The sequence below is a fragment of the Ailuropoda melanoleuca genome, unplaced genomic scaffold (assembly GCF_002007445.2).
Source record: "Ailuropoda melanoleuca isolate Jingjing unplaced genomic scaffold, ASM200744v2 unplaced-scaffold1522, whole genome shotgun sequence".
In the NCBI taxonomy this organism is placed as follows: Eukaryota; Metazoa; Chordata; class Mammalia; order Carnivora; family Ursidae; genus Ailuropoda; species Ailuropoda melanoleuca.
In genome coordinates this window covers 30,954-57,544 of record NW_023184082.1, presented here as the reverse complement: position 1 = coordinate 57,544, position 26,591 = coordinate 30,954, and the positions used below count along the sequence as shown (strand labels likewise).

The window sequence follows — 26,591 nt, the reverse complement described above, 5'->3', positions numbered from 1 at the left end:
CAGCACTTAATATGAACCACAGAAATTATCACAATTTATAGTAACTAGTGTATTAGTGCATACTTGAGAGTGGAGGGACAGCTAGAACTAGGAATATCTCTGAGGAGGGAGACAGCTTAGAAGAGTGGGAAGAAGTGATCTCTTAGGATTGGGTTTGACTGGCGGCTCCCTCAACTAAGGACTCTGGTCAAATTCTTTACTTCGCTAAGCCTTGGTTAGCTACCTTAGCTGTAAAATACAGAGACTGAACGGGTAAGTGGTTCCCTGTCTTTTAAATAGCACACTTTCAACCCTAGGGATCTTGTGTTTCTGAAAGATTTTTATCTACTAAGTAAGCGGTATTTATTAATTTAATCAACTTACTGGTTTTTTTTCTTTTATTCATCAAAGACCTCTATTATGCCAGTCATTGCTTCTGATAACCTGCGTCATTGAGCTGACTTGGTATAATTTTATCAAAAAATAAAAACAATACAAAACTTTCTCTTTGACCACTTAATTGCTAGTAAACCTACATTTCCCGTTGGGCTTTTGATATATTGAATGTAATTCTCAGATTCCCACTACTAGTTGGAATCCGTTAAACTTGATCTTCAAAATGATCCCCTTTAGAAAATCAGCCAGGCTTTCACTTCTTCCTGTCTCCAACCAGTCCTTGGGAGTGCCCCCTCCATTTTCGTAAGAGAGTGATTATATGCATGTAGAGTGCTTGACAAAACTGTTTCTCTTCATTCCTTGTGGGTATTGAGAGTAAGAAAATATTGAGCTCTGATTTCTGTTTTGACCCACCATCACAAGAAAGGTATGATCCAGAGACAAATAAACATACACAGACAAATTTTTTCCTTTCTGCAATCTTAAATCAGGGATCATGATTTGCCTTTCAAATAAACTTTCCTCAGCTCTCTTAGTGAAGCTGATTCCATTTAATTTACTAGCGACCTTCTGTAATCTTATTCAGTAGTGTTACCTTGCTAGTGACTGTTATCTGTGTACCCCTAGTAAAAGCTATGAATGACCTACATTTACTTTTAACAATACACTTACAGAATGTCTGCCACTGTTTAAAAAAAGAAAATTACTGTAGACATGTTTTAAACCTAGGGTTGTTTTCAACCTTTTCCCCAGATTTAGTCAACCTAAAACTATGATTCAAAAAGAGCCTCTCCATTCTGTCCTAAATATTTTACTCATCTACTTTCCAGACTCTCATAGCCTAGCTTCTGTATTCTACAGCCTTCTTTTCTAAATGGTGTTAAATACTACATTATGACATTTTTGTCTCAAAAAATCAAGAGGCTTTCTTTAGCATTCATAATCTCTACTGGAACAAAGATTGAAATAGTGATGGGGGCTGAAGGGGGGGATATTGTGAGAGAGTTGTATGCCTGGGGAATGAAGTATAAGAAACTTTCACGGGAGGAAGGATTTTTGCTTCTCAAGATTTCGTATTAGACTATACGTTACATAGCTCCATTGAAAGTTTTTCCTTCTCCAGTGTATCTGAGGTTTTAAGTTTCTGGATTTATTATGGCACCCAGTAGCAAAGCTGGAGTCAAGTGTTTTCAAGGCTTCCATTAGAAATTCCTTTTCCAGAGTTTATTGCTTGACTGTTTCCAATTATATGAGGGAAACTTGGCACATAGGTTGTTGAACTGGATTACTTTTTTCAACATAAAATCTAATTTATTTCAGTTTGTTTTTAATCTAGAGATGGGCCAACAACTCTTCCAATAGTTTTAGAAGATTTGATCATAATTCTAAATAATATGTCTATAAAAAAACAAGAGAAAGAAAAGAAACCACATTTTCCAACTTAATTGTCCAAGGTTTTTTGCAAAATCCTTGTTGAAAAATTTGAGAAATTTATTTTTACAATGCACATAATTAGAGTGCTTGATATCTGTTTGCAGATCATTTCACCATGTGTAATGCAGCATGTATGAATTGTTGCATGACTGTCAGAGTTCATCTGAATGTTTTTACCATGGATCATTCTGTTAGAACGTCATCATCCTGAAGATTTGATGTTCCCATCACTGTGCATAAAACAGAGCAAGAAAGCATGATGTGGTGGTCACTTAAAACACTGTTTATAAAATTAGCCCCATCTCTATTCTTCAAAGAAAACCAACCTGAGGCCCTCCTCCTACTCCACAGAGGTCTAAGACCTAAGCACCGACTCTAGCCTCCATCACCCTCACATTCCTTGTCAGCTTTTTGTGACATTCCTTTCCCTCTTTTCCCTCTCAATCCACCCTTACTTTTTTAAATCATATTTCATCTATGAAGAATGTTGAGTCGATTGTCAGGTTTGAGACGATTTTCCGTTGTACACCTTCCTAAAGGCCAGACCACATTTATCACATTGTTGATTTTGATCTTTTATGTCTTAGCACTTTCAGCTGAACAGCCAGCCATCCTTTCCTTCCCACCATTACCCTCAAAAGTATCTAACCATAGGGACACCTGGGTGGCACAATTTAGCATCCAACTCTTGGTTTGGGCTCAGGTCATGATCTCAGGGTGTGAGACAGAGTCCTGCGTCGGGCTCCACGCTTAGCTCAGGGTCTGCTTCAGATTCTCTCTCCCTCTGCCCCTCCCACTTGTGTGCTCTTTCTCTCTCTCTCTTTCTCTCTCAAATCTTTTTAAAAAAATATCTAATCATAATAATGACTCTTACAGATAAAACCCCTAAAACTGACACTTGAAAGTAATCATTAAAGACTTAAAGCTGTTTCGTTATCCAGATTAGGTGTGCTCTCAAGCAAACTGACCTTATATTTAAAGGACCACATTATTTTTGTTGTTTTCTAATTACTACTGAAGTTATATTTGTACCCACCTGTTGGGCATTATTAGCATAAAATACTAAGTCACTTTTCTTGGCATTTTTGAGAAGTTTAATCTTCAGGGAGTTTAGGAAAATATCAAGAAAACATTCACCAGTTAAAGAAAATATATATATAATCTTAATATATATCTTCTTGAAAATATTAAAATATTTAAAAATAAGAATAAAATGTCAGAGGTGACTGAAAATATAAGAAAAGATTTGAAATTATTTGAATAGCATTCTATCCTCCCATATCAATAACTGTCACCACTGAGTGGTCAAACCAAGTAATTCTGGGGAAAGCAGATTAAGTTGTATTTTGACTTCTATTTATGTTAAAGTGAATATCTTCTTTATTAGACTTACGTAAAAATCTTTTCCCTTCATAGTGTAATTTTTTTAGTGAGTAAAGAGCATGCTACGGGGCCGAATCATGAGTGTACTGTGACTGTGTGCTCAGAACTACTAGATAACGTGTTTTAGACACATAATTATTTTAACATTGTGTTAAGACTGTATCCTGGGTAAGATCCAGGTTCTTGGACTTGTTTATCTTCTGTGTGAGGACAACTAACTGTCCGATGCCAAAATACAATGAACTTTCAAATATCAAAGAGGAAAATTAAGTATTTCAAGTCCTCAGCTGGTTTACAGATGTGTGAGCTTTGTAGTCCGTTTTCTGGTTCCAGTAGGGCATTGTGACAATTTTTCCAATATGTGTACACTAGATAAGTTTTGGAAGTAAAATTACTTACTTTCAATACTGAAATAAGTTTCTGAATTTAAAATTTTGATGTTTATTTTTTTAAAGAAATGAAGTCTAAAACTGAGCTTCACAATTTTTTAAATACTTTTGAATGTAAAACGTTTTAAAGTAAGGAGCCTTTCTCTGTTAGGTAAGTAAATGTCTTTTGAAAACGGGTATTCATTTAGATCTATGATTAACCTTTAACAAGATCTTCCTGTTAAATTCTACATTTGCTTTAATCTCAGTAGGGAAAATACAAACTGCTATTGCACATATAGAGTTTCTACATACCCTGTGGATGTTAAATGATCTCTTACAGCTAAAGGCACATCTGCAACGTATTTAAATGCCAGCTTTGGGCATTATTAGTATAAAATGCTAAGTCACTTTTTTGGGAAATATTTTGAAAAGTTGAAACTCCAGGAGGAAACTCCAATAAATGGTAATCTTATGATACCATTTGTTTCAAGGGAGTGGTAGGAAGATGAGTGGCTGTCTTGCATATTTTTCTCTTAGGGAAAAAGTGGTATGATCGTCGTCCTTAAAGTAAGTATGAAGTTTGTTGCTGTGCTATAGACTGATGTCCTTTTGCACCATCTTTCAGGATGCTGTAAAAGGGTTTTAAGCGCATATTATCAGTTGTTGTAGAGGTGACACAGGTCCTCAAATTTGAGTCTCCCTTCAAACTCTGAGAGTCTATGAGTTTATGAAATTTAAAGAACAATGATCGGTTGGTTTTAAATAATCTATCCTAAGTGTATAATAAACTGAAAACCTAGATAACATTTCAATGAAAAATTGTGATTCCACCAGATTTTTTGCTTTTGCCTTGCATTTTTTTTTTACTCTGTCTCTCGTTTTCTTAAACACATTGTTGAAGGTCAAACATTCGGGACAATGTAGAAATGATTAAGCTTCATAAACAACTAGTGGAGAAAAGCAATGCTCTTTCAGTAATGGAAGGAAAATTTATTCAGCTTCAAGAGGTACTGTGATCATTTATTTTATTATGGTGATACATAGATACAAAGTTATCTTTGTGTATACATAGATACACTATCAAAGATAGTGTTTAAGTTGTATTTTTTAAATAGAATGGTCATAACACTTAAAAGTTTTTTTAAAGATGCTCTTTTTCTTAAATGTGTATGACTTCACTTCATATATCATTTGTAATTTATAACTTAATGAGTAAAGAAATAACTGCTTGGAATTTTCATAAATATCTGTGTCATCTCAAAATAATAAACATATTTATCATAAATTATCTCATGCCAAGAAAATGTATTTTTAACTCTTTTTATCTGATTTCATATAGGCACATAGCACCAAAGGGTTAGATGTATTTGCAGCTATCTTCAGTTATAAGCATTTATGAGATATCCAAGATACATCAAGTTAAAAATACGAGTGATTAGGTTTTGCTCGATGTTTCTTTGATGTGGTGTTTTGTTTTGTTTTGTCACTATCTACCATTATCACAAAATATTTGAGTACCCATCATGTCAACTCTCAGTGTATTTGTTTTAAATTTTGACTATTCAGGTTGACAATACTTGGGACTCTTCATCCCCATGGCTGCCTTAGGATTGTGGCCCCAGAGGAATTTGCCATCAGAAGATGCCTGTTTATTGGCACTGCATAATTAACATAGGTTCTGGAATTAATGAACTCCAAAACATTCCAGATGAGCAGAATTCATATTAAGCAGTACTTTCTTTGAAGTACTGAGACAAGGAAAGCAGTAAATTGATGGAAAGCATAGGGTCATCTGAAGCCTAAATTTACTATTGAATTTGATAAATATTTTTAAAATGTACTTTGGTTAGTGTTCCTGCAAGAACTCCTTAAATATGAAGTAATAACTATCTTCCATATAAATATGAGGGTTGAGATAGAAGAGGAATTGGAGAATGGAGAAAATAGCACTGTCTGCCCGTAGATAGAAGAGGGAGATTAAGAAAACATGGAGCTGAGGGCCATTTCGAACTTGGAGAATTAGGAAAGGAAATAAAAAGTGAGCTTACATTTTTTTGTCACTTTGACCATTTTGACTTGCATATAACAGTGCTGCCATGTGTTTGTTCAAAGACCAACAAGGAAAAGTGTCTGCCATGGCACAGGTTCCTCTTTGGGGGATTGATTTTGGGTAAAGAAAGATTTGAGAGGTTCAGGCCAACAGCTTCAGTGAATGTAGGAAGCCCAGGAAAAGCTGGTTAAAGATAGCGTGCTATGATAATACCAAGATTAACAAAAATTGAACTCAAGTTACTCAATAGCCATGTTTCCTGTAAATGATTGGAGAACTTCAGTAGAATGTAAGTGATATTAATTAGCAGATGAGCCATTACATGTTATGGTCGTATGGTCTCTCTGAAAAGACTTTAGTATGATCATCTTTTTATTTATTAAAAAAAAGCATGTGGCATTTTAGAACATAACTTTGAATTTAAAGCATTCATAAAAGCCATTTTAAAAATTAAGAAATTGGGATGCCTGGCTGTTTTGGTGAGTAGAGGGTGTGACTCTTAATCTCAGATTGGTGAGTTCACCCCCATGTTGGGCATAGAGATTACTTTAAAATAAATAAATAAAAAGAAAAACCTGTTTTAAAAAATTAAGACTTCAGTAACTATTTTACTGAGTTGAAAATTTTAACCTAATTGTATTAAAACAACCTTCTGTTAGGCTGTTTATGTGCTGTGGTGACGAATCCTTTCAAGTTTGATTATCTATGGTCAACATTTATTTTGACCCATGTGGCAGCATTTTTAGACAGCATGCCCAACCACTGTAACCACAGCAGAAAGAAAAAAAATGCTAAAACTAATTTACTCACTGGTCACTAATCAACCAGTCAAAAACTAGGAGGAAATAAAATAAAGGACAAGAAGTTTGCATTATGTGACTCTGTGCTAAGATAATCCTATATTTTTTTCCCTAATTATACACTTAGGTCAAGAGCGTCTCCATGGACAAGTAGCACATGTACATTGTTTGTGAGGTGAAGAATAAACTGTATAATGTGAGCTTTAGGAGTAAATTCACTTAAAAATTGTAATCACTTATCTAACACAGAATCCAAAATTAATTTCGAAAAGATTTTCTTTTTGTTTTTTTAGAAGCAAAGAAGTCTCCGAATCAGCCATGATGCCTTGATGGCAAACGGAGATGAGCTAAATAGGCAACTCAAGGAGCAGCGTTTAAAATGCTGCAGTCTTGAGAAACAATTACATTCCATGACATTTTCTGAAAGAAGAATAGAAGAGGTAAGCTCCCAAAAGTCGATTAGCCATTCCTTGCGTTAAAACTTCTGTCACTGTTTCAAAAAAGTAAAACAGAGATATTCCAAATAGTACGTTTATTTAAACATCCTAAACTACATAAATGAGGCTTTGAGCACAGCAAAATATAGTGAGTCTGTTAGATGCGTGCCAGCTTGGTGCCTAAAACTACTTGCAAACTTGCTGGTAACCGCTGTTTACCTGAAGGATGGACTCTCGAGGAAAAAGAACATATAACATTTTGTAACTTACCTGTGGAACTTAACTTTCTCAGCCTTAACATCTCATTAGCCGTTTGAGATACCAAGACCACATTAGATGCATACACATCTGTTTCTGAGAAGGCTATTCTGTTCTGCAAAAGCAGCAGTTCTGTGAAATTATTCCATTTTTTTCTAGGAAGTTGTTTGAAAACTCATCTTTCTATTATTGTTGCTACTCCTGCCTCCCAGCTAGCACAGTCTCTTTCTGTCATCTTTTAAACTTGTTCTTAAAGAGAATGGCAATGAAATGAGATGCCTACGTTCTGTTCTGATCGTTAGAGAGTCCTTACTGTGTCTCAAACTAGCATCGAAAGGGAATTATGAACATGGAAATGAATTTTAAGAGTACTGACCCACGGGAAAAGGTTGTAACTACAAAATATACTGGTGAATAAAACTTAAACATGAATGCTAGGAATAAATACAGAAAGCTGCACTGTAGTCATAAAGCTATAATGGTTGTCCTGAGTTTATTTCTAAGAATATTCATTAGGATAAAACAAGGTATACTATTTTATTCATTCATTTATTTAAAAGATGTGCTGCTGGCTCTTTGTAAATTCCAGGTAATGTAAGAAATTGTGTCTTCAGAATGAATTGTGATTGACTCAATTTGTTTGAACCACAAACTAAAAGAAAAGTTAATCCTTTTATTTTTTATGGGCCAATTGGAAATTAATACAAAATGAATATAATGATGGAATTCATCAGGGAGGAAAGTTAAAAATATTGTTTCCCAGACTTCATAGCAAACTTTTAACACATTCTTTATTGAGTTTTGGCACATGTCACCATAAAGCAATGCATACATTTCTACTAAATTAAAACAGAAATATTAATTTCATGTTTACTTAACAACTTGGAAAAAACCAATGCTAAATAAAATACAGGCAATAAAAGTTGACTAGTTAGCAGCTGCAATTTAGAAGTCAAGACTAAAACATCTTAGCCTCCTCTCATGTTATTTTACCCCCGTGTGGTTTTATTTGACAAGTATCTAATGTGCATATTCTTTTCATTTTAGCTGCAGGATAGAATTAATGATTTAGAAAAGGAACGGGAACTTTTAAAGGAAAACTACGATAAACTTTATAACAGGTAAATCATGATTACATGTGTTCTCTCATTCTCTTGTTTGAGATCTTTTATATCAAAGCAGTGGGTGTCAGAATATCTAATATTGATTAAAAAGTTAGCAATGGATGATTGCAAGAAATATATATGTGTTATAAAAGAAAAATAAGGTTTTTTTAGGCATCGGTAAAAAGTTCTTTAAGCTGAGCAGTAGTCTATGACTAGAAAACCATATTACTTTGTTGCCAGTAACAACTGCTATTACCATTTATTGACTATAGACTGTAAGCAAGCAGGCACTCTGCTAAATGCTTTTTCATACATTATTATAAATTTCTCACAACCACCTGGAAATGTAGGTTTCATAAATGCCCATTTTGCAGACAATGAAAATAAAACAGAATCAAGTAACTTGCCTACACTCTTAAACCCGTGAAGTGATAGAGCTTGTATTTGCACTTCTTCTGGTCTCTCCACGCCCTGGTCTCCTCCGCGGGACTACCTGGCCTATTAGCCGAAAGCAATTCCCTTGGTGGAAAACAAAAGTGTGCACTTACAGTTATCTCTGTTCCTTATAAAAAGAAAGACAAGTATCTTTATCTCAAGATAAATTTGTTTATCTACATAAGTAATCTCTACACCCAACGTGGGGCTCAAACTCAGGACCCGAGCTGAAGAGTCACACACACTTCCAACCAAGGCAGCCAGGCACCCTTCAAGATAAATTTTAAAGAGCTGCTTCAGTTTTGTTTTTAATCTACTTCATAGTGATGGCATTTTAAAAATTAATCCCTTCTGATAACGTTAGAAACAAAATTCTACACCACCACTAAGCTTAGTTAAGCAGTACAGATATCTGTGTGTGTGTGTCTGTGTATACGTGTGTATTTTTGAGTCTTTTCAGTATACAATAACTGATAAAGGATAAATACAGTTTTACATGTAAGTAAATTTAATATGTATAAGAAGATATATGTTAGAGCTGATATTCAACAGCTTCTATTGATAATATTCTGAAACATCAGAAAGTAGCCATCTGATGACGTACAGACACACCTGTTTTTAACTGTATGTTTTGGATGTTTTGTAAACTAAATTTACATGTTATAAATTAAACAAATCATACCTAAAGAGTGTAGATTTAGGCTTTTATTTATTTTTGCTTTGAAAAGATACCTAGATTATTGTTCGACATCATTCCAGTGGCACGGATCATCTATGTTGTTTACCTACTACTGTTGATTATCTTTGCACAGTGGCTCATTTTATTAAGAGTTACCGATGGCAGATTCAGACATCAGTTAAAATAGTAGCTGGGGCTCTGCAACAAGGATAGGCTGGCTAAAACTCTTTATGTGGGATCTGCCTTGGACCCCTTCCAGCTCATTTGGCCCTATTTGCTTTGTTCTGGCATCTTTCTCATCAACTCCAATTAATTTTACCTAAAGCATTTATTATGCTTCCTGTTTTATATTTTCATTTCTGTAGAACAAAACAAGGTTTATATTGATATATAACTAAGTAGTAGTTATGGGTTTGAAAATTCCAAATTTCAGTATGGAGGTCACACAACCACTGCATTGTAGGGCAGAGAAAATGATGTTGTCCCCATATTTTAGAAATGAGGGAACTGAGGCTCAAGAAAAATTGAGACTTGTACAGTCACATGGCGTTGGACCCAACCCCAATTCTTTTGGGACCCAAACCCAATTCTTTTGACTCTAAAACTTGAATTTTTTTCACTGTGCTTCACTATCTCTCTGATTTTAATTTCACAGGAAAACTGATTCTGTGGAAGGGAAATGTTTATGGAATAATAGAACTACCATACAGTCAGAAATTTTTATTGATTTATATTTATCTTCAACATCTTGTAATTTCAAATAATTTAACATGGTCTTAATACAACAAAATAGGTGCCATTTGGCCATTACTTATACATTTTCTACTTCCCAATTTGAGGATTTACTGAACATACCTTCTGGGAATAAAAAACATTAAACTTAGCTGGGAATAATGCATAAATGGAATTTTGAGAGAGACATGTTTTTCTCATATTTACTTTATCACCATGAAACTTTATCTCTTCATATTAGAAGATGATCTGAGAGTGTAAATCTGACTTTGAAGGTTTTTTTTAATGTTTTATGCTTGAGCTACATTTTTTTCCTGTCACATTAAAAACAGACTTCATTATGCTGCCTATACTTGAATTTTGTGTGAGATATATGGAAGTAAATGTGTGTAGTAAGTGTCAAAATATTTTGTGTCAAAAAAAAAAATGTCACTTAAGCACAAAACCCAGCAATCACACATGATAGCAAATAGAGCTATAAAATTCTCTAATACAAATTTTTAATATATATTATGTTTTCAGAAGCAGAGTTGGAGAAACTTCTACAAAAATCATCGTGGTCCTTAAGATTCTTTACAGCTCTTGTGTTTCATGGCACTGTTACTCATCATTGCCAACAACAAGTGCTCATCAAAAACTAAATAAATTTTACTCCCTGTTTGGTTAGTCATAGTGATAGCATGTTTTTTTTAAAGGAGAGCATTTGTTTGTTATTCAAAATTGGCTAGTTTTCAGGAGAAAAATATGATTTGCAGATTACATTCTCATCTTCCTTTTCCAAATGAAATTTTGAATGTGTTTATTACTTGACATATGACATATTAGAGAATCATCTGGTAAGATAAAACCTTCATGTTAGTATTTGGTATGAGCTTGTTTTAATATGCAGGAACATTTTTGATACAATGCCAAGAAATAGGTATAACTTTAAGAAATATTCCATTTAAAAATTCAGAATAAACTTTTTGCAGTTAAATCTGTGTGGTCAGAGAGAAATTTATACTACAGTATTGTAAAGCTGTGTCCCATTTTTGAAGTTAGTAGAGTTTTGGGGTGGTGTAACTGATGAATACAATAGTCCTTCCACCATAGTATATATGTCTAACCCGGAAAACAGCAGAATGTAGGTTTCACCACCCCTTTGGAACCTCCCTCCCCTGACTCCCACCACCACCCAATTCGGGATGGTCCATTGGGGATAGGATCCAGAGAATCTGATAGAGGTGATTTTAAGGTATTAACTCCCTGAGAGACAGTAATCTAATACCTACTTAAAAGAGTTGGTCTAGTTTTTGAAGATGGTATTAACCCTTTTAAGAATTGGTTTTTACTATGTAATTAGTAGTCATCTATTATCCAGAATTTAGTGGAGTACTGCTGACCACCATAGACCTTCTGGGGTCCATTTCTGTAAAGTGAGCACCTGTCCCCTGCAATCCTGTAGGAGTCATGAAAGCTCATGTGATCGAACAGGAGCACTTTGCACTGAACTGAGTGCATTGGGAGCATCATTATCTTTCAGTAAGTGCAATATCCCTACGTAAATACATATCTAACTTCTGTTAGGTCCTAACTAAAGCACCTATGGATTTCTTTGTGGGTGACTTAGTGCTTATTCTTCCCTTTCTCTCACATTAGGGGGCCCTTAGACATTGGAATACATGGAATTTTTTCTGTAAGAAAGAAGGCCTTAGGGTGGAGATGAATTCTTCAGCTCTTATTTCTCCCTGGTCATATTGTTGTTCAGCCGTGTGTATGCTGACCCATGCCTGCCAGGGGCCATGCCAGTGACCACAGACACCAATGGGCATTCGACTGTAGATTGACATTTTCTCACTTCTGCAACAGACTGTAATAATGAAATGTGCACACAGACCAAGTATGATTCCCCCCTCCAGTTGTCACTGTAGGCAATATACAAAAACATTTTCATGAATAAAAGGTTCTCAAAGACTGTTCTCATATGCAGATTTAATCATGTACACAGCCTTTACAAAGAAAATGGAGCCAGATGTGGTTCACCATTTATAGTTACACAGATGGCTCCAAGCATACAGGAATACAGTAAATTCAAAAGGAATTCCTCATGAAACTCCAGTGGAATGTAATCCTAAATTTAGAGGGAAGATAGCAGTGGGCTAAATTCAGATTGACTTATGCTGATTTACACTAGTATTTTGTGGGTTTGGAAAAACCAGGCTGCTAAATTGTTCTTAATTTAAACACATACAGCTTCTGATGTTTCTGCCAGATTAACTGTTGGTGATCTTTTTGCTGGTACTAATGCTATTGGAACACTACTGTTTCTAATTTTTGGCGTCTGATATAATGTATAATTGTGCCTATTTCATCACGCTAATTTTTTTTCCGGGTAATACATGTTTTTAATAATACAACACACACACACACACTTGTGTATGTGTGTGTGTGTTTGGTTTACATAATTTGACCAGACACAAAAATCATATTTGTTCTTTATTTTAAAAACTGGAAATGTAAAAGAATATTCTTTAATATTTAAAGTACATACTTTGTTTGGATTTCGTGTAAGTCTAGGTAATTGTACCTCTGATAAAATTAACTTAAAATATTCGTATATAGGTCCATGCATTTCTCAGGATTCCATATGTGAAATGAGAACATTGATAGAAGAAACAGATGTCATATTTAGAGAAACTTCTAGAATTCAATTTTTTTTAAGTTCGTATTATTTTAAATGCAATAAAAACATTTAAAATGTAAAATAGACACACAATTCTTTTCCTCTGAAAGCTATGCCTCCCAGAAAAGTATCTGTTTTGGAATAAAACCTCGAGACTAACTAGGAGCAACATTAAGGGCAATTTTCAGTAACAAGTTTTTCTTCCATTTACTTCATCATCAGTACAAAACCAGGTTTTATAAATTTTTGTTTCATTTACCAGGTTTAAGATAAGGAGAAGGGTCAAAGCTGCTGATAATTATTCAGTCATATCAAGCTTCACAGATAATAGTTTTCTGCTGAAATACAGATCAAGATCAGTTTTTCCAAAACCTGGCTATCACCTGGGGAAGCTTTTTAAAACTATGAATTCCTGGGCCCCAGGACCTTCATTTTTAAATCTCCCTGAGTGTTTTTAGTGCAGCTGGTCTAGCACCAGTGTTTAGTTGATCAGCGTTCAGGAGCTACTGGCTTAAATGAATACTGGGATTTCATCATTAGTAGATTGTAACAAGAGTTTAAACTGCTACACTTTAACTGAGGAATAACATTTCTGTCTTCATCCTTCTTACCAGGGTGTTCTCGCTGGGTTTTCATCCCAGTCGTGTTACAAGTAAAACTCTGTTTTTAGCCGGTTATTGCTGTTTGTGTTTTAGGATAAAAAACTACATTATCAGTACTTCTTTGCAGCAGAATTACTTTCTTGTCGTTCAGTGTGCTGTCATTTCCTGGCCAGAATTTTGTGACCGTGTTATTAGCACAGACTCAGTAGAAGTTTCAGATTCTGAAAGTGCAGATCAGGTGGTGAGCCCCTCTTCTCTGTATTAAGAGGGTTTGTATGTGGGAGAGAAGAGTTTTATCCGAAGCCGATGGCTGAGGTTTGCATTTGCAGATTCCTCTGGAGTATGTACAGTATCTGAATTCCTTTCCTAGTCCCACAAAAGCTGCACACTGCCAACTTTTCTGACTGTAGAGCTCTAAATTAAGGCCAGTTCCTTTGCTCATCCCACAAACCCTTTCATGTCTCCTAACCGCAGCCTGAGAAAGGCGCCTCGGTTTCAACAGCAGCAGACCAGCATATGTTTACTTAATTCCTAAGACATGATGACAGTGGTCTCTGTGCCACTAAAAGCTTTTCTCTTCGTATTTTCGGTCGAAGCTGATTTCCAGGCTCTCCTTGCATGTCACGTGTGTTTTGCAGTGCCTTCAGTGCTGCCCACGAAGAGCAATGGAAGTTAAAGGAACAGCAGCTGAAAGTACAGATCGCTCAACTCGAGACTGCCTTAAAATCTGACCTAACAGACAAAACTGAAATCCTTGACAGATTCAAAACCGAAAGAGGTACATATAGAGCAACTACTGACTTATTCATTTCCGACGTCTGTGTTACTCATTGTTATTCACGGACTCAGCGCGGATTGTGGCGTCTACTGTTTTGCCAGGCACCTTGCTGCATATGGGGGACATAGCTCGTATTAACAGCCCTCCACTTTCATGAGTTTATTGGTCGCTCCAAATTTCCATTTACTCAGCCGAGCAGATATGGCAAAGGAGTTATTCTTTCATCAGAGATACTTTTATTCAGGTTGCCTTTCATTTTTTGTTTTGTTTGGTTTTGTTTTCCTAAATGTCGAGCCTTTCTGTATTCAGCAGTCAACAACCATTTATTGAGCCACCAGTATGTGCTAGGCACTGTTAAAAGTCCTACGGGATACAGCAGTGAGTAAAACAAAGGCCTTGCCCTCATGCAACATAAATTCAATGGGGAGAAACTGACAATAATTAAATAAATATGCAACGTGTCAGTTGGCAGCAAGTGCAGCGGGAATAAAAACAAAGCAGCGTGATATGACAAGAGTAACAGAAGTGGTTGCCTGCTAGTTTTGATAGGTCGAACAGGGAAGATCTCTTGTGATAATGAGATGTCTAAATCTACTCTGTGACAGTGAACTTAAATACCAGGAAGACTTGTCAAGATGTCCCTGCTAAAATAATAATCATTAATAAGTTTCATATATGAGTCACAGACCTCACCCTTCTCATCTCATGGAAATAAAGTAATTATAATTAAAGTAGATGTCTGATTTAGTAGATTATACACACAAATGCACAACAGGGGAATTAAATTATTTGTTTCAAATGTTGTATCTGTGGCTCATCCACTTCATAAACCAAGTGATGCGATAATAAGGTTGCTTCTTTTGAACATTTGCAATTCTGTTGTAGGAGAGCATTTCAAAGTTTAATGCAGGCTCAGGTAAAAAATAAAAATTACATATCTAGTCAGTACTCTGTGTATCGATTTAGATCACAATGCCATATTTTATGAACTATAAGAGAGATTTTTTCCCCCATTTTGATCTCTGAAATTGGGATGGATCTTATAAATGGTAACATTTTAAAATTATAGTCTGACCTTTTTTAATATTTTAAGAAGTCTGAAATCAGGAAACTTCTTAAAATCAATGTAGTCTTAATTTCAGTGAAACACACATATGCAGTATTTTTTTACCAAGCGATTGAATTTTGTGAAAAATTATTTATGAATTTTTCTTGAGAATATTGTGAGGAGAATAAGATGGTGACATGATTTGTGACTGGTTTTGATGTCAAAGATACATAGTTCCTGATTTTCATGTGATACTTAACAGAGTGCTTTTGTTTAGTAGTTGCTCAGTAAATCCTTGTTGACTGAAGGAAGCAGAAGTGCTCTGTATTCCCCCCTCTCTTTTCCAAAGACAAATGTAAACAACTCATTCTCAAAGGAAGAGAAATGGGGGGGGACAACTGTCTTACTTCTATGCTTTCTGTATTTCCCTAAATATTAAAAATTCTAAAACTCTTTGTAAACATCCGAATTGGACTCTGGAAAGAAACTCTTAAGGAGATAGAATCTAGGTGATCTTTTTTTTAAAACCTATCTGCTGTTGAATTAATTCCCAAGGTTCTTTTAAATGATTAAAACTACAGTTGCTAAGTTATTTTAATCTACCATTAACCCATTCCTCATCTTTTTTTTACTAGTTTTTATGACTTTGGATTTTTTGAATGATTAAAAATAATTCATATATAACCATTTTAAAAAGTCCAGTAAACAAACAAACAAACAAAAACCATTCTAAAAGTCACTCGATCACACAACCACAAGACAATCATTATTAATATTTTTATCTATGTCCTTCCAGAGTTGTTTCTACATGCATGGACAGTTTTATAATGTGCTTTTTTATTTATTATGAAATCGTTCCTTGAGTACAAATGTAAATCCACATCATCATCATTTATAATGGCTGTCATAGTTTTCCATGTGAGGATGTACCAAAGATTGTTTAACAATCTTCTGTGGATGAGTTTTTAAATAGTTTCAGCTTTTTTAAGTATCATAAACATCTTTCTGCACAAATCTTTACACATTTATTCGTTTTCTTTTTTTTTTTTAAGATTTTTTTTTACTTATTTATTCGACAGAGATAGAGACAGCCAGCGAGAGAGGGAACACAAGCAGGGGGAGTGGGAGAGGAAGAAGCAGGCTCATAGCAGAGGAGCCCAATGTGGGGCTCGATCCCATAATGCCGGGATCACGCCCTGAGCCGAAGGCAGATGCCCAACCACTGTGCCACCCAGGCGCCCCCATTTATTTGTTTTCTTAAGAAAAATTGCTAGAACTGAATCTTTTTAATACAATTGTTATTTTAGTTATTTTGCTTGACTATCTGAAATTTATAGATCTGATGATTTAGATTTGGGAGTTTTTTTGTGAAAATGTTACAATAGATCATAAGAAAAATATTACAGCCTTGAACCATTTTTTTCCAGGGAAATACTAAACAAAAAAATTGAAATTATATAAGGAAGTCTTTTAATATTTAGAAAGTTCCTTTTTGTATTACAGATTTTGAAATTGTTTCATTTTACTTTGAAGTCTCTTCACACATTTACCTTTTCATGTATCAAGTGTTCTTTGCCAGAAGATGTTTCCCTGGGTTCTTAGAGTCATTCATCTAACTGGCAAATTATTTTTAGAGAATACTCACCTCTTTATTCAAGGTACAAATTAGTTTCAGATTGTGTGAATATGTGGGGAAGGATATGTAAATGCAGTTTGCATTTGGTTAATGCTTAAATTAACTGCATGTGTTTAAAGGCCCTGCTTTTGAAAGTCCCTTTCTATCTTTAGCTGAAATGCATAATTCAGCATAATGCATATGGTTATATTGATCACAGCTGAAGATATTAGCACAAAGGAGCTCTGAAAATTGTTTAGTTGAATTGTTCTCTGCACTCTGCTTATTAATGGTGTGCTTGAAGAACATAATTTTAAAAGAGTAAAATGTTATCTCATTTGAATAAAATGCTGTTTAGCTTAACCTGCTTTTTGTTAAATCATAAGGTAAGGAGGTTATTTTTCATCTTGTACAGGATGCTTTGATTTTTCGTATTATAATTCAGCAAGTCTATCTCTTCTTTGAACTATAACGTCTCCGTGCTTTTTAAAGAGCCAGGAGTTCTATCCCCCAATAAACAGTTTGAGAAAGGAAAAATATTGTGGATAATTCTACATAAAATTTAGTAGAGAGAAAGGTACTGGTATTCAGGATGTCTTCTACTAATAAGTTATTTTCCCACTAATAATGCCTTAGTTTTAAAAAGGTCAGTGAAACGGGGACATTGTTGTGGAAACAGAAACCAACAAAGGAAGAAACATTTGAATAAGTTTGTTTATACCTACTAGCATATCATTCTTAGGACCCTGCTCTGAAATACTGAAAGAACAGAAAAACTAGAGCATAAAAGTAGAAATCAAAATACACTGTGTCTGGATGAAGGTCAAGTAGTCATGTCCTTTACCCTTTACCTCATTCTCACAACCCGTACATTTCTTGCAGGCCAGAGAAGGAAATTATATCATCCTCAAGACCTTTGGTTATACATTTTTCTTACTGTATTTACCTTCTTCCTGTTACCTGACCATTCCTCTCTAGAGTTTTTAACCTAATCAACATAAAATACAGCGTTCCGCATTCTTATTCTACTCTGTAACCAAAGAAGTTGTTTATCTCCTCTACAAATTCATATTTATTATTAATCCTAATTTTTCATTTAAAGACAGGTATTTGACCTTACCTTCAAAATTTCCAAATACTGTTCACATTTGGAAACTCTCTCATTTAGGTCACCGAGTATTAGCCATTTATACTGTAGTATAACCTTTTAACCTTTCATCAATAAGATAAAAAATGTTTATATATTTGATATTAAGATGTCTCTGCATACCCTAGAGTCACATTTTTTTCCTTTTTAATTTGCCAGGAAATGTGTGACATTAAAAATATCCAAATTTAGTCCCTTTCTTCTTAATTGTGTAATTTACGATTTTCACTTACATGTAGCATTTATAGCTTGGGAACACAAAGCATTATAAAAGTCAGAAACGTATTTTTGTATAAAATGCATTCAGTGTGCAAATGTATTCATGTAAGGAATTCTTGGCAAATGTGTTGGCTTGCTTTTTTTTTAAGAAATGGAAACAAAAATCTATAACTTGAGGACTTTTGATAAACACAAATCTTCGAAAATAGGATGAGATTAGTAGAGACACTTTGGATGACATGGTTTAGAGTTAGGCTACAGGGAGCCAAAAAGGATACTTGACCCCCACAATGAACTCTGTTGAAGAGTATGCTTAAGAACTTGAGACTAAAGAATAGATTTGTTAGCTAGCTTTTTTTTTCTTTTAAGTTAAACATATGTTTAATGCAGGGAGCAAAAAATTAGTCTCTTTACTGTCTTCTGAGGCTCTACTCTGTGCTCTTGCTTATGGATTTAGGGGAAAGAGTGCCCGGGCAAACGTAACCTATCTCTACTCCTTAACAAGAGCTCTGAATACATGTCCTACCAATTAACAGCACGAACTCAATGAATAAATAGCACACATGAATTATTACTGATGCTACCATGCACTGGCTGAGAATCCATTTCTCCTATCTTAACAGATTTGTTCAAAGTGTGGCGGATTAAAATTATGGGTTTAGTTATTACCAGAGAAATTATGTTGTTTTAATAAAAAAGACTTTATGCTAAATTGGGAAAAGAAAACTTAAGGAAGTCAATTAAAATGCTAAAAGACAAAAAAAATTTTTTTTTTGCATGCCTTTCGGGACCCTTAATAAGTAAGTAAAAATCATAGATTTAGAAACATATTTTCTTAGGTATTTAGATAGAATGTTCCTTTGAAGTCCCAGAGGCCACAATTTCCTTATATTAATACTGTGAACTTAAGTCTTCAGTTTTTGATAAGCAACTGGATCATATGGTAGACACATGATGGTGTTCGTTTGTTCCTCATTCTCTCACTGCCTTTGTCTAGGTGCTGGCACAATTTCCTCTCTGACCAGAGTAATACTAGTTCGAGCTTGGTGTGTATTAGCAATTAAATTAATTTTAAACGTGTTCTTATGCCTCATGCTCTCTTACCTTTCTAATTGTGTCAACTTTATTTTTAAGACCAAAATGAGAAACTCGTTCAAGAGAACAGAGAACTACAATTACAGTATCTGGAACAAAAGCAACAACTTGATGACCTTAAACACCGCCTGAAGTTTTACAACCAGGTGAACGATTTTCTTATTTAGGAAATAATCGCCAAATTTTTATCTCAATATTTTATGCTCAGAGGAAACCAAACTACAGAGCAAAAGAGTACAAATGTATTACTTAGTTTCTTAATTCATGGCTATTAGGCAGCTTACATTTCAGGGGGAGATTCTGAATAGTTGGAATGTCTCTTACACTTGGTTTCTTAATTCATGGTATCAGGCAGCTTATGCTCCATGAGGATAATCTGCATAGTTGGAATGTCTCTTGTACTTTCCATTAATATCTCATTGTGAGCTTTTACTTACTCTGTCTTTTGCAGGAGAGTGATATAAATGCTGATGAATTGAGTGAAGCTCTCCTGCTTATAAAGGTAACTTTCTGAACTTCATCATGAATTTCATGTCCACATATAACTGTTTCAGCATAATGATGACCCTTGTCTATAACCCTTATGCTTGGAGAATGAATTATTCAGGAAAGTGGTCAGGTGACATTTAGTTACAGCATATACATATTTCATAATGACATGAAAATTACATTAAAACAGACCTCAGAAACTCTTATTTAAAGCACTTTCTCCAACTGTAACAAACATTTCACTTTTACATGCCTCCCTATAAAACTAATCAATAATTTTCTGTCCTAAGAGACGTTGGTACACCCTATTATCTTAAATAAAATATTGAATTATAAATGTTATCAGAATATTTTTCAGTTCTAGGATATTCTGTTATTTATAAAAAGACACAAGAAAATACATTTCTTTCCCTTTAGATCAACACAGTGTAGCTTTTAATCAGTTGAAGAAATGGAAATAAATGTACATGATTCTTCTCTATGTCATGAAGTCATAAACTGTTTTTTTAATTCTCTATAATTGTTCCAAATGTCTATCCAAATATATTTTATGTATTAGGATTGTTTTATTCCTGATGGAAAATGGAAATATATCTGTTTTCAATTAATGATTGTTCCTTACTATATCTATATTAATTCACATGATTACATTTTAGAAATTCTTATTTCAGTAATAAAACATATTTTTGTTTTAGGCTCAAAAATCACAAAAAAATGGAGACCTTTCCTTTTTAGAGAAAGTGGACAATAAAATTAACAAAGATCTAGAACATTCCATGAGAGAGCTACAAGCAACTCATGCAGAAACAGTGCAAGAACTTGAAAAGACGCGAAACATGCTAATTATGCAACATAAAATTAATAAAGATTATCAGGTAATGTGCTGCACGAAGGCGAGAGAATAGGCTTTCTATGATCTACTGATGATTTACTTTTCTAAGCAGTATTATGTATCATCATCTGTTATAATCTCTTATCATGTATTACCACATGCCTGGAATTTGGCCTTGTAACTAGGTGCTTAGAGTGTAAATAGTAAATAGTTTAAAAATAAGTAATTTTTTTTAAAGGCCCTGGTGTTCGAGCAGAAACTGCGGCCATGAATTCACCTGTGCTGGTATTAGCACATTCTGCAAATGCATTGTAGCTATCCTGCCGCAACCACATGTTATCTTAGCCTTTAACAAACAGGAAAATCACCTCCATGAAATGGAATCTGGGGTTTTGTTAATTTTGCTTCTGATTTATGAACATTGCCAAGCATAATTTTCTAAACTGTAAGCTATTTGAGGTCTGAAAACCATGGTTTACAGCTTCTGATATCCCCAGGAGCTAGGAAATGCTTGAGTCAGAGTTGCTTTAAAAAATGAAAATGGAATGAATCCTAAGTATTAAAACTTGAATCTCTTATTTTTGAGATGGAAGTTGAAGCAGTGACCCAGAAGATGGAAAATTTGCAGCAAGATTATGAACTCAAAGTGGAACAATATGTTCATCTTCTTGATAGCAGAGCTGCTCGCATTCAGAAACTAGAAGGTACGATTCTTTGTCCACACTACCTAAATGAATGGATTTTACAATAGTTGAAAATGTCATCCAAATCTACACTCACGATTTCTTTTTGCTCTTTTTTTTTCTAATTCATAGCAGTAATGAGAATTTACCAGAAAGGTTGTTTTTATCTGATTCTTCTCTACTCAAGAATTTTTAGTAGTTTTCTATTGCTTTCCGGATTCAGTGTTGCAGGCACAATTTCAAAGTACTTTACAGAGTACCGCAGAACTAACTTCACCACCCCATTCCTCATTTCTCTTCTAAGCAAGCTATGTATCTCATCCAAACAAGTCTGTTGGCTCTTTATCAGATTAGCCATTCTCAGTCCTACCACTGTACCTTTGCCCCACTGAACCTCCTTTCTACCCACATATACCCTTTCTCCACTGCTTTGAAATCTAACTAAATGCAATGCATACCTCTGCCAGCAGGCTGGCTCTGACCACTCCTAGCCATTCCTCTACTTGAAGTGTCCTTGCAGTGGTTTCCAGACTTGAGCAAGTATGAAAATCACATGAAGAACTTGTTTCAAGTGTAGCTTCCTGGGCCCTACCCCTAGAGACCCAGGGGTTCATGATTCTATATATTTAGAAATAACTTCGAGCCATTCAGATGCAGGTGCAAGGCTATACTTTGAAAAACATTAGACTCAGTACTCCCCATTTTTCCTCTTATGTACTCAGAAAATATGTGTGGGAATTATATTATGTAAGTGTTCTTCACTGTTGGAGTTTTGCATATTCCCTGTGACTGCAATATAAATCCTATGAGGCTAAGTACTTAGTCTCTCTTTCATGTCCCCTGCCATACAATGTTTAATTCAAATGATTGATGCCAGCAGTAATTTTACACTCTTAAAAATTACTGAGGATCCCAAAGGCCTTGTATGGGTTCTACTTATCATATTAAGAATTAAAAGAGAAATTTTAAAAATATTTATTTTATGTCATGCTAAAATAATAATAAACCCATTACATGTTAACATAAATTACAGAATTTATTTTTTAAAAGCTGTATTTTCCATACAAAAAAAATACTGAGAAGAATGACATTGTTTTAAATTGTTTTACATTTTTTTAATTGTTTGACTTTTTTGCAAACTTTTTGGTGTATACCTTAATAGAAAACAGCTGGGTTTTTAGACCTGCTTCTGCATTCAATCTGTTATGATATCACACATTACGTAGTCTGGAGAACTCCATTAAACACTTGTGAGAGAATAAGAATGAAAAAGGCAAGTGACATGTCAAGATTATTTTTAAAAATAGTGTTGACCTCACAAACCTTCAGAGCAGTTTCAGGGGCCCTCGGGGTTCCCAGAGCACACTTTGAGAACCACTGCTCTAAGTAGAGGAGTTCAATAATATCTTTATCTGCCTGAACAGGGTTTTCTAAAAGTCAAAGAGCAGTATATACCTTTTATCTCAAGTAGTACTCAATAAACATTTGCTTAATAGAATTTTCCTGAATAACAAGGAGGTCACATTAGTTTAGGATTTTCATGCCTTTTAGTCGTACTAAATCTTCACCGGTATATTTCATCTGTCCCCTAACTTCATTGATTCATTCCTTAAACATGCTCACGCTCTTAATGCATCCTAAGCAAACGTGCTGGGCAGGGAGAATCCAAATAGGAAAAAAAGAAAAAAGCTCAGGTACCACCCCCAAGGAACTAATAAGATGGAGCACAGAGGATAGGGGCGCCTGGGTGGCTCAGTTGGTTAAGCATCTGACTTCGGCTTGGGTCATGATCTCATCAGGTCCTGGGATCACCCTGCTCAGGATCTTGGGTCCTGGAATCACCCTGCGTTGTCATGTCTGCCACCCCCACCCTCAGGCTCCACACTCAACGGGGATTCTAATTCTCCCTCTCCCTCTGCTCCGCCCCCTGCTCATGCTCTCTCTCTCTCAAATAAGTAAATAAAATATTTTTTTTAAAAGAAAGATGGAGCACATAAATAGACAGTTATACTTGACCATGAAGAGTATGAAGCTAGGAAAATGCAGAAGATACCAAGGAAACATTGAGGAGAGAATGCCTATTTAAACCTGAAGATTCAGGGAAGACTCCACAAAGTAGGTTTGGAATCTTTAAAGATGACAGAATTCACCACTAAGTAAAAGCAATGAAAGGCATTCCAGACAATAGAGGATGCAGGTTAAGATGCCCTAAATGTGAAGCACTGCCTTTCATTTGCAAAACTGCACGCAGATCCATCTACTTGGAACTCATAATTAGTAAAAGGAGGGAATCTCTCCAGGTAAGGCTAGGAAGAGCCAAAGCATGAAGGCCCTGTTTGCCACCCTGAAGAGTTTGAAACTTAATAGTGTAGAAAACCACGAAGCAATTTTTAAGGTAGGCAGTAATACACCCAGAACTGCATTTTGGAGATTATGCTATAGTTATTAGAAATAATAAGATTTGAAGGAAGGAAGCACTTTGGGTTCCATAAAAATCTGGGTAGTAAACACTGGGCATATAGGTAAGGTGGCATTAGTGGACAGAGAATGGACAGGGACAAACTTGGAAAGCCTTAGGAGACAGGGTTGAATAGTAGTGACCCTATGGATGTGGGGACAGTTAAGAAAAAGAGAAACTAGAACGATTCTGTGGCAACAGGCTTAGGCAACTGGATGAATGCTAACACCAGCGCTTGAGATTCAGAGTACAGAAATAACTGGAAGAGAATACTCTACATTTATTGTATTCTGTTTTGGATATATTGAGTTTGATATGGCTACGGGATATCTAGACAGAGGGCCCAGCAAGCCATGAGATATATGGGTCTGGAGTTCAGGAAATAAATCTGATTTAAAATAAAAAGAGGAGAGTCTTTGCATATTGATAATAGCAGAAGCCATAAAAGATGGAGGTTACCCATAAGGAGATATAGACTAAGAAGAGGATAAAAACAGGACCCCCAGCAAACTATGAGAAAAAGAGAAACCCTTAAAAAAGCGACAAGAGAGGTAGAAGGAGAAGCAGGGTAGATGATGACATGGAAACCAGGGTAGGGCAGAGGTTCAATAAAAGGGAAAATGACCACCAATGTCAAGGAAGCAAAGGAAATCAAGTGCTACAAGGACGAAAGTCTATTCCATCTAGCAATTAATTCATTATTGGTGACCTTTTCTGGAGCAGTTTCATAAGAAAAGTAAAGCAGATACTCCTTGCAGGAGGTCGAAGAGTGTCTGTTAGATGAGCAGTTGTAGACACAAGTATACGTTACTTTTTCCAGAAATTTGGATGTAGCGTGGGGATAAAATGTGTATCTAGAAAGAGATATATCTGCTTAAAAAGCAGCTTTATGGAAGTACAATTAACATACTTTAAACCTCACATATTTGAGGCATACAGCTTGGTGAGTTTGGGCCCATGGCTACCCTGTGAAGCCGTCACCACAATCAAGGCAATAAACATATCCATCACCCCAAAAGTAGAAAAGTGGATACTTTAATAAACTGAAGGGAAGGAGCCAGTGGAAAGAGAACCTGACTTTAAAGGAGAGAATATAATAAAGCAGAAACAGAGGAATAGAGAGAATCCAAATATTTACCTCAGCTGCTCATTCAAAAGCTTTTTTTCTTTTTTCTTTTTCCTTTACCCTGGTACAGGCTGTATTATAACTGGAGTTGTAAGTTTGCTGTTAATAAGTGTTGTCAAAACAAAGGATGAATTTTTGTAGAATACAATATTACTCACAGAAAAACAGTGTAGTCATAGAATTTAAGATTGAGACTCTTCACCAAAACACTTAGACTTCATACCACTTCAAAAGCCAGTTTGTATCTTCATATGTCAATATTTAAAAATATCTAAACTGTGTGTCTTCTCTTGCAGCCCAATTAAAGGATATTGCCTATGGCACCAAGCAGTATAAATTTAAACCAGAAATCATGCCAGATGACTCTGTTGATGAGTTTGATGAAACCATTCACTTAGAACGAGGCGAAAACCTATTTGAAATCCATATCAACAAAGTAACCTTTTCTTCTGAAGTTTTACAGGCTTCTGGAGATAAAGAGCCTGTCACTTTCTGTACCTATGCTTTCTATGATTTTGAGCTACAGACAACTCCCATAGTCCAAGGCCTTCGCCCAGAATATAACTTCACTTCTCAATATCTCGTTCATGTTAATGACTTATTTTTACAATATATTCAGAAGAATACTATCACTCTTGAGGTCCACCAAGCTTACAGCACAGATTATGAAACAATTGCAGCAGGTCAGTTGAGATTCCATGAGATTCTAGAAAAAAGTGGTCGAATATTTTGCACAGCAAGTTTGGTTGGTAAGTACAATCTTATAAACTTTGGATGTTTGAATCACTGATTTGGTTTATATGTTAATATTGTTCTACATTACTGTCTTCTCTTAAGGATTCAGGATGCCTTGAAGGTCGGACAGTGTTCTCTAATTGACCTGCCCACAGTTGATTGGACTATCCTAAATGTCATTGGTGGTGTCAGTGCAATGGCTATTAATTTTTTTAAAAGTTTATAAGTGCAAATATTTATTTACCATATTAATACCCTTTTTTGATTAAACATTAATTGTAGTACATTCATCAAGTATTTTTAAAGAGCTTATGTTATTACTGTTACTAGGCATTGGAAATACAGTGGTCCGTGCTAAGTAAGACAGACAGCCCCCAGCCCCTGCCATCATGTAGCTTACCTTCTAGAGGGGACGACAGGCCATAAAACAAATATAGATCTCATCAGATGAAGAAAAATGAACAGGCTAATGGTGGTTGACATTGGTCAAGACCTGAGTAAAGATCCATGACAGGATCCAGGGGAAGAATGTTTCATGCAGAGGTAGCAGCAAGTACCAAGGTGGAGGGACAAGCATGACATGTTGGAGGAACAGCAAAGAAGGCCAGTAGCTAAAGCAGAAATGTGATTAAAGCAATGGAAGGATGACTATGCAAAATCAGTCAGAGAAAGGCAAATACCATATGATTTTGCTCACATGTGGAATTTAAGAAACAAAACAAACGAGCAAAGGGGAAAAATTGGGGGGGGGGGCTGGTAAACGAAGAAACAGACTCTTAACTCTAGAGAATAAACTGCTGGTTACCAGAAGGGAGGTGAGTGGAGTGGAGGATGGGGAAATAGGTGATGGGGATTAAGGAGGGCACTTGTTGTGTTGAGCACCGGGTGATGTATGGAAGTGTTGAATCACTAAATTGTACACCTGAAACTAATATTACACCGTATGTTAACTAACTGGAATTTAAATAAAAACTTCTAAAAAAAGTACACTTTAAAAAACATAAAACAAAACCAAAAAAAAAAAAAAAAACAGTGGCAGGAC

At 35.3% G+C, this 26,591-nt stretch overlaps 1 protein-coding gene across 1 annotated transcript in view; it reads left to right on the top strand.

Annotated features, from left to right (window-relative positions):
- Positions 1–3,747: 3,747 nt before the first annotated feature.
- The window catches only part of LOC100475443 (protein fantom), a 37,303-nt gene continuing 14,459 nt past the window's right edge, over positions 3,748–26,591 (top strand). The window contains exons 1-9 of the mRNA XM_034650281.1: positions 3,748–4,570; positions 6,707–6,853; positions 8,156–8,229; positions 13,963–14,102; positions 19,266–19,372; positions 19,678–19,728; positions 20,411–20,590; positions 21,134–21,251; positions 25,111–25,563. Of these exons, the coding sequence (XP_034506172.1) occupies positions 4,490–4,570; positions 6,707–6,853; positions 8,156–8,229; positions 13,963–14,102; positions 19,266–19,372; positions 19,678–19,728; positions 20,411–20,590; positions 21,134–21,251; positions 25,111–25,563 (1,351 nt within the window). The 5' untranslated portion in view covers positions 3,748–4,489. The remainder of the gene's footprint in view (positions 4,571–6,706; positions 6,854–8,155; positions 8,230–13,962; positions 14,103–19,265; positions 19,373–19,677; positions 19,729–20,410; positions 20,591–21,133; positions 21,252–25,110; positions 25,564–26,591) is intronic.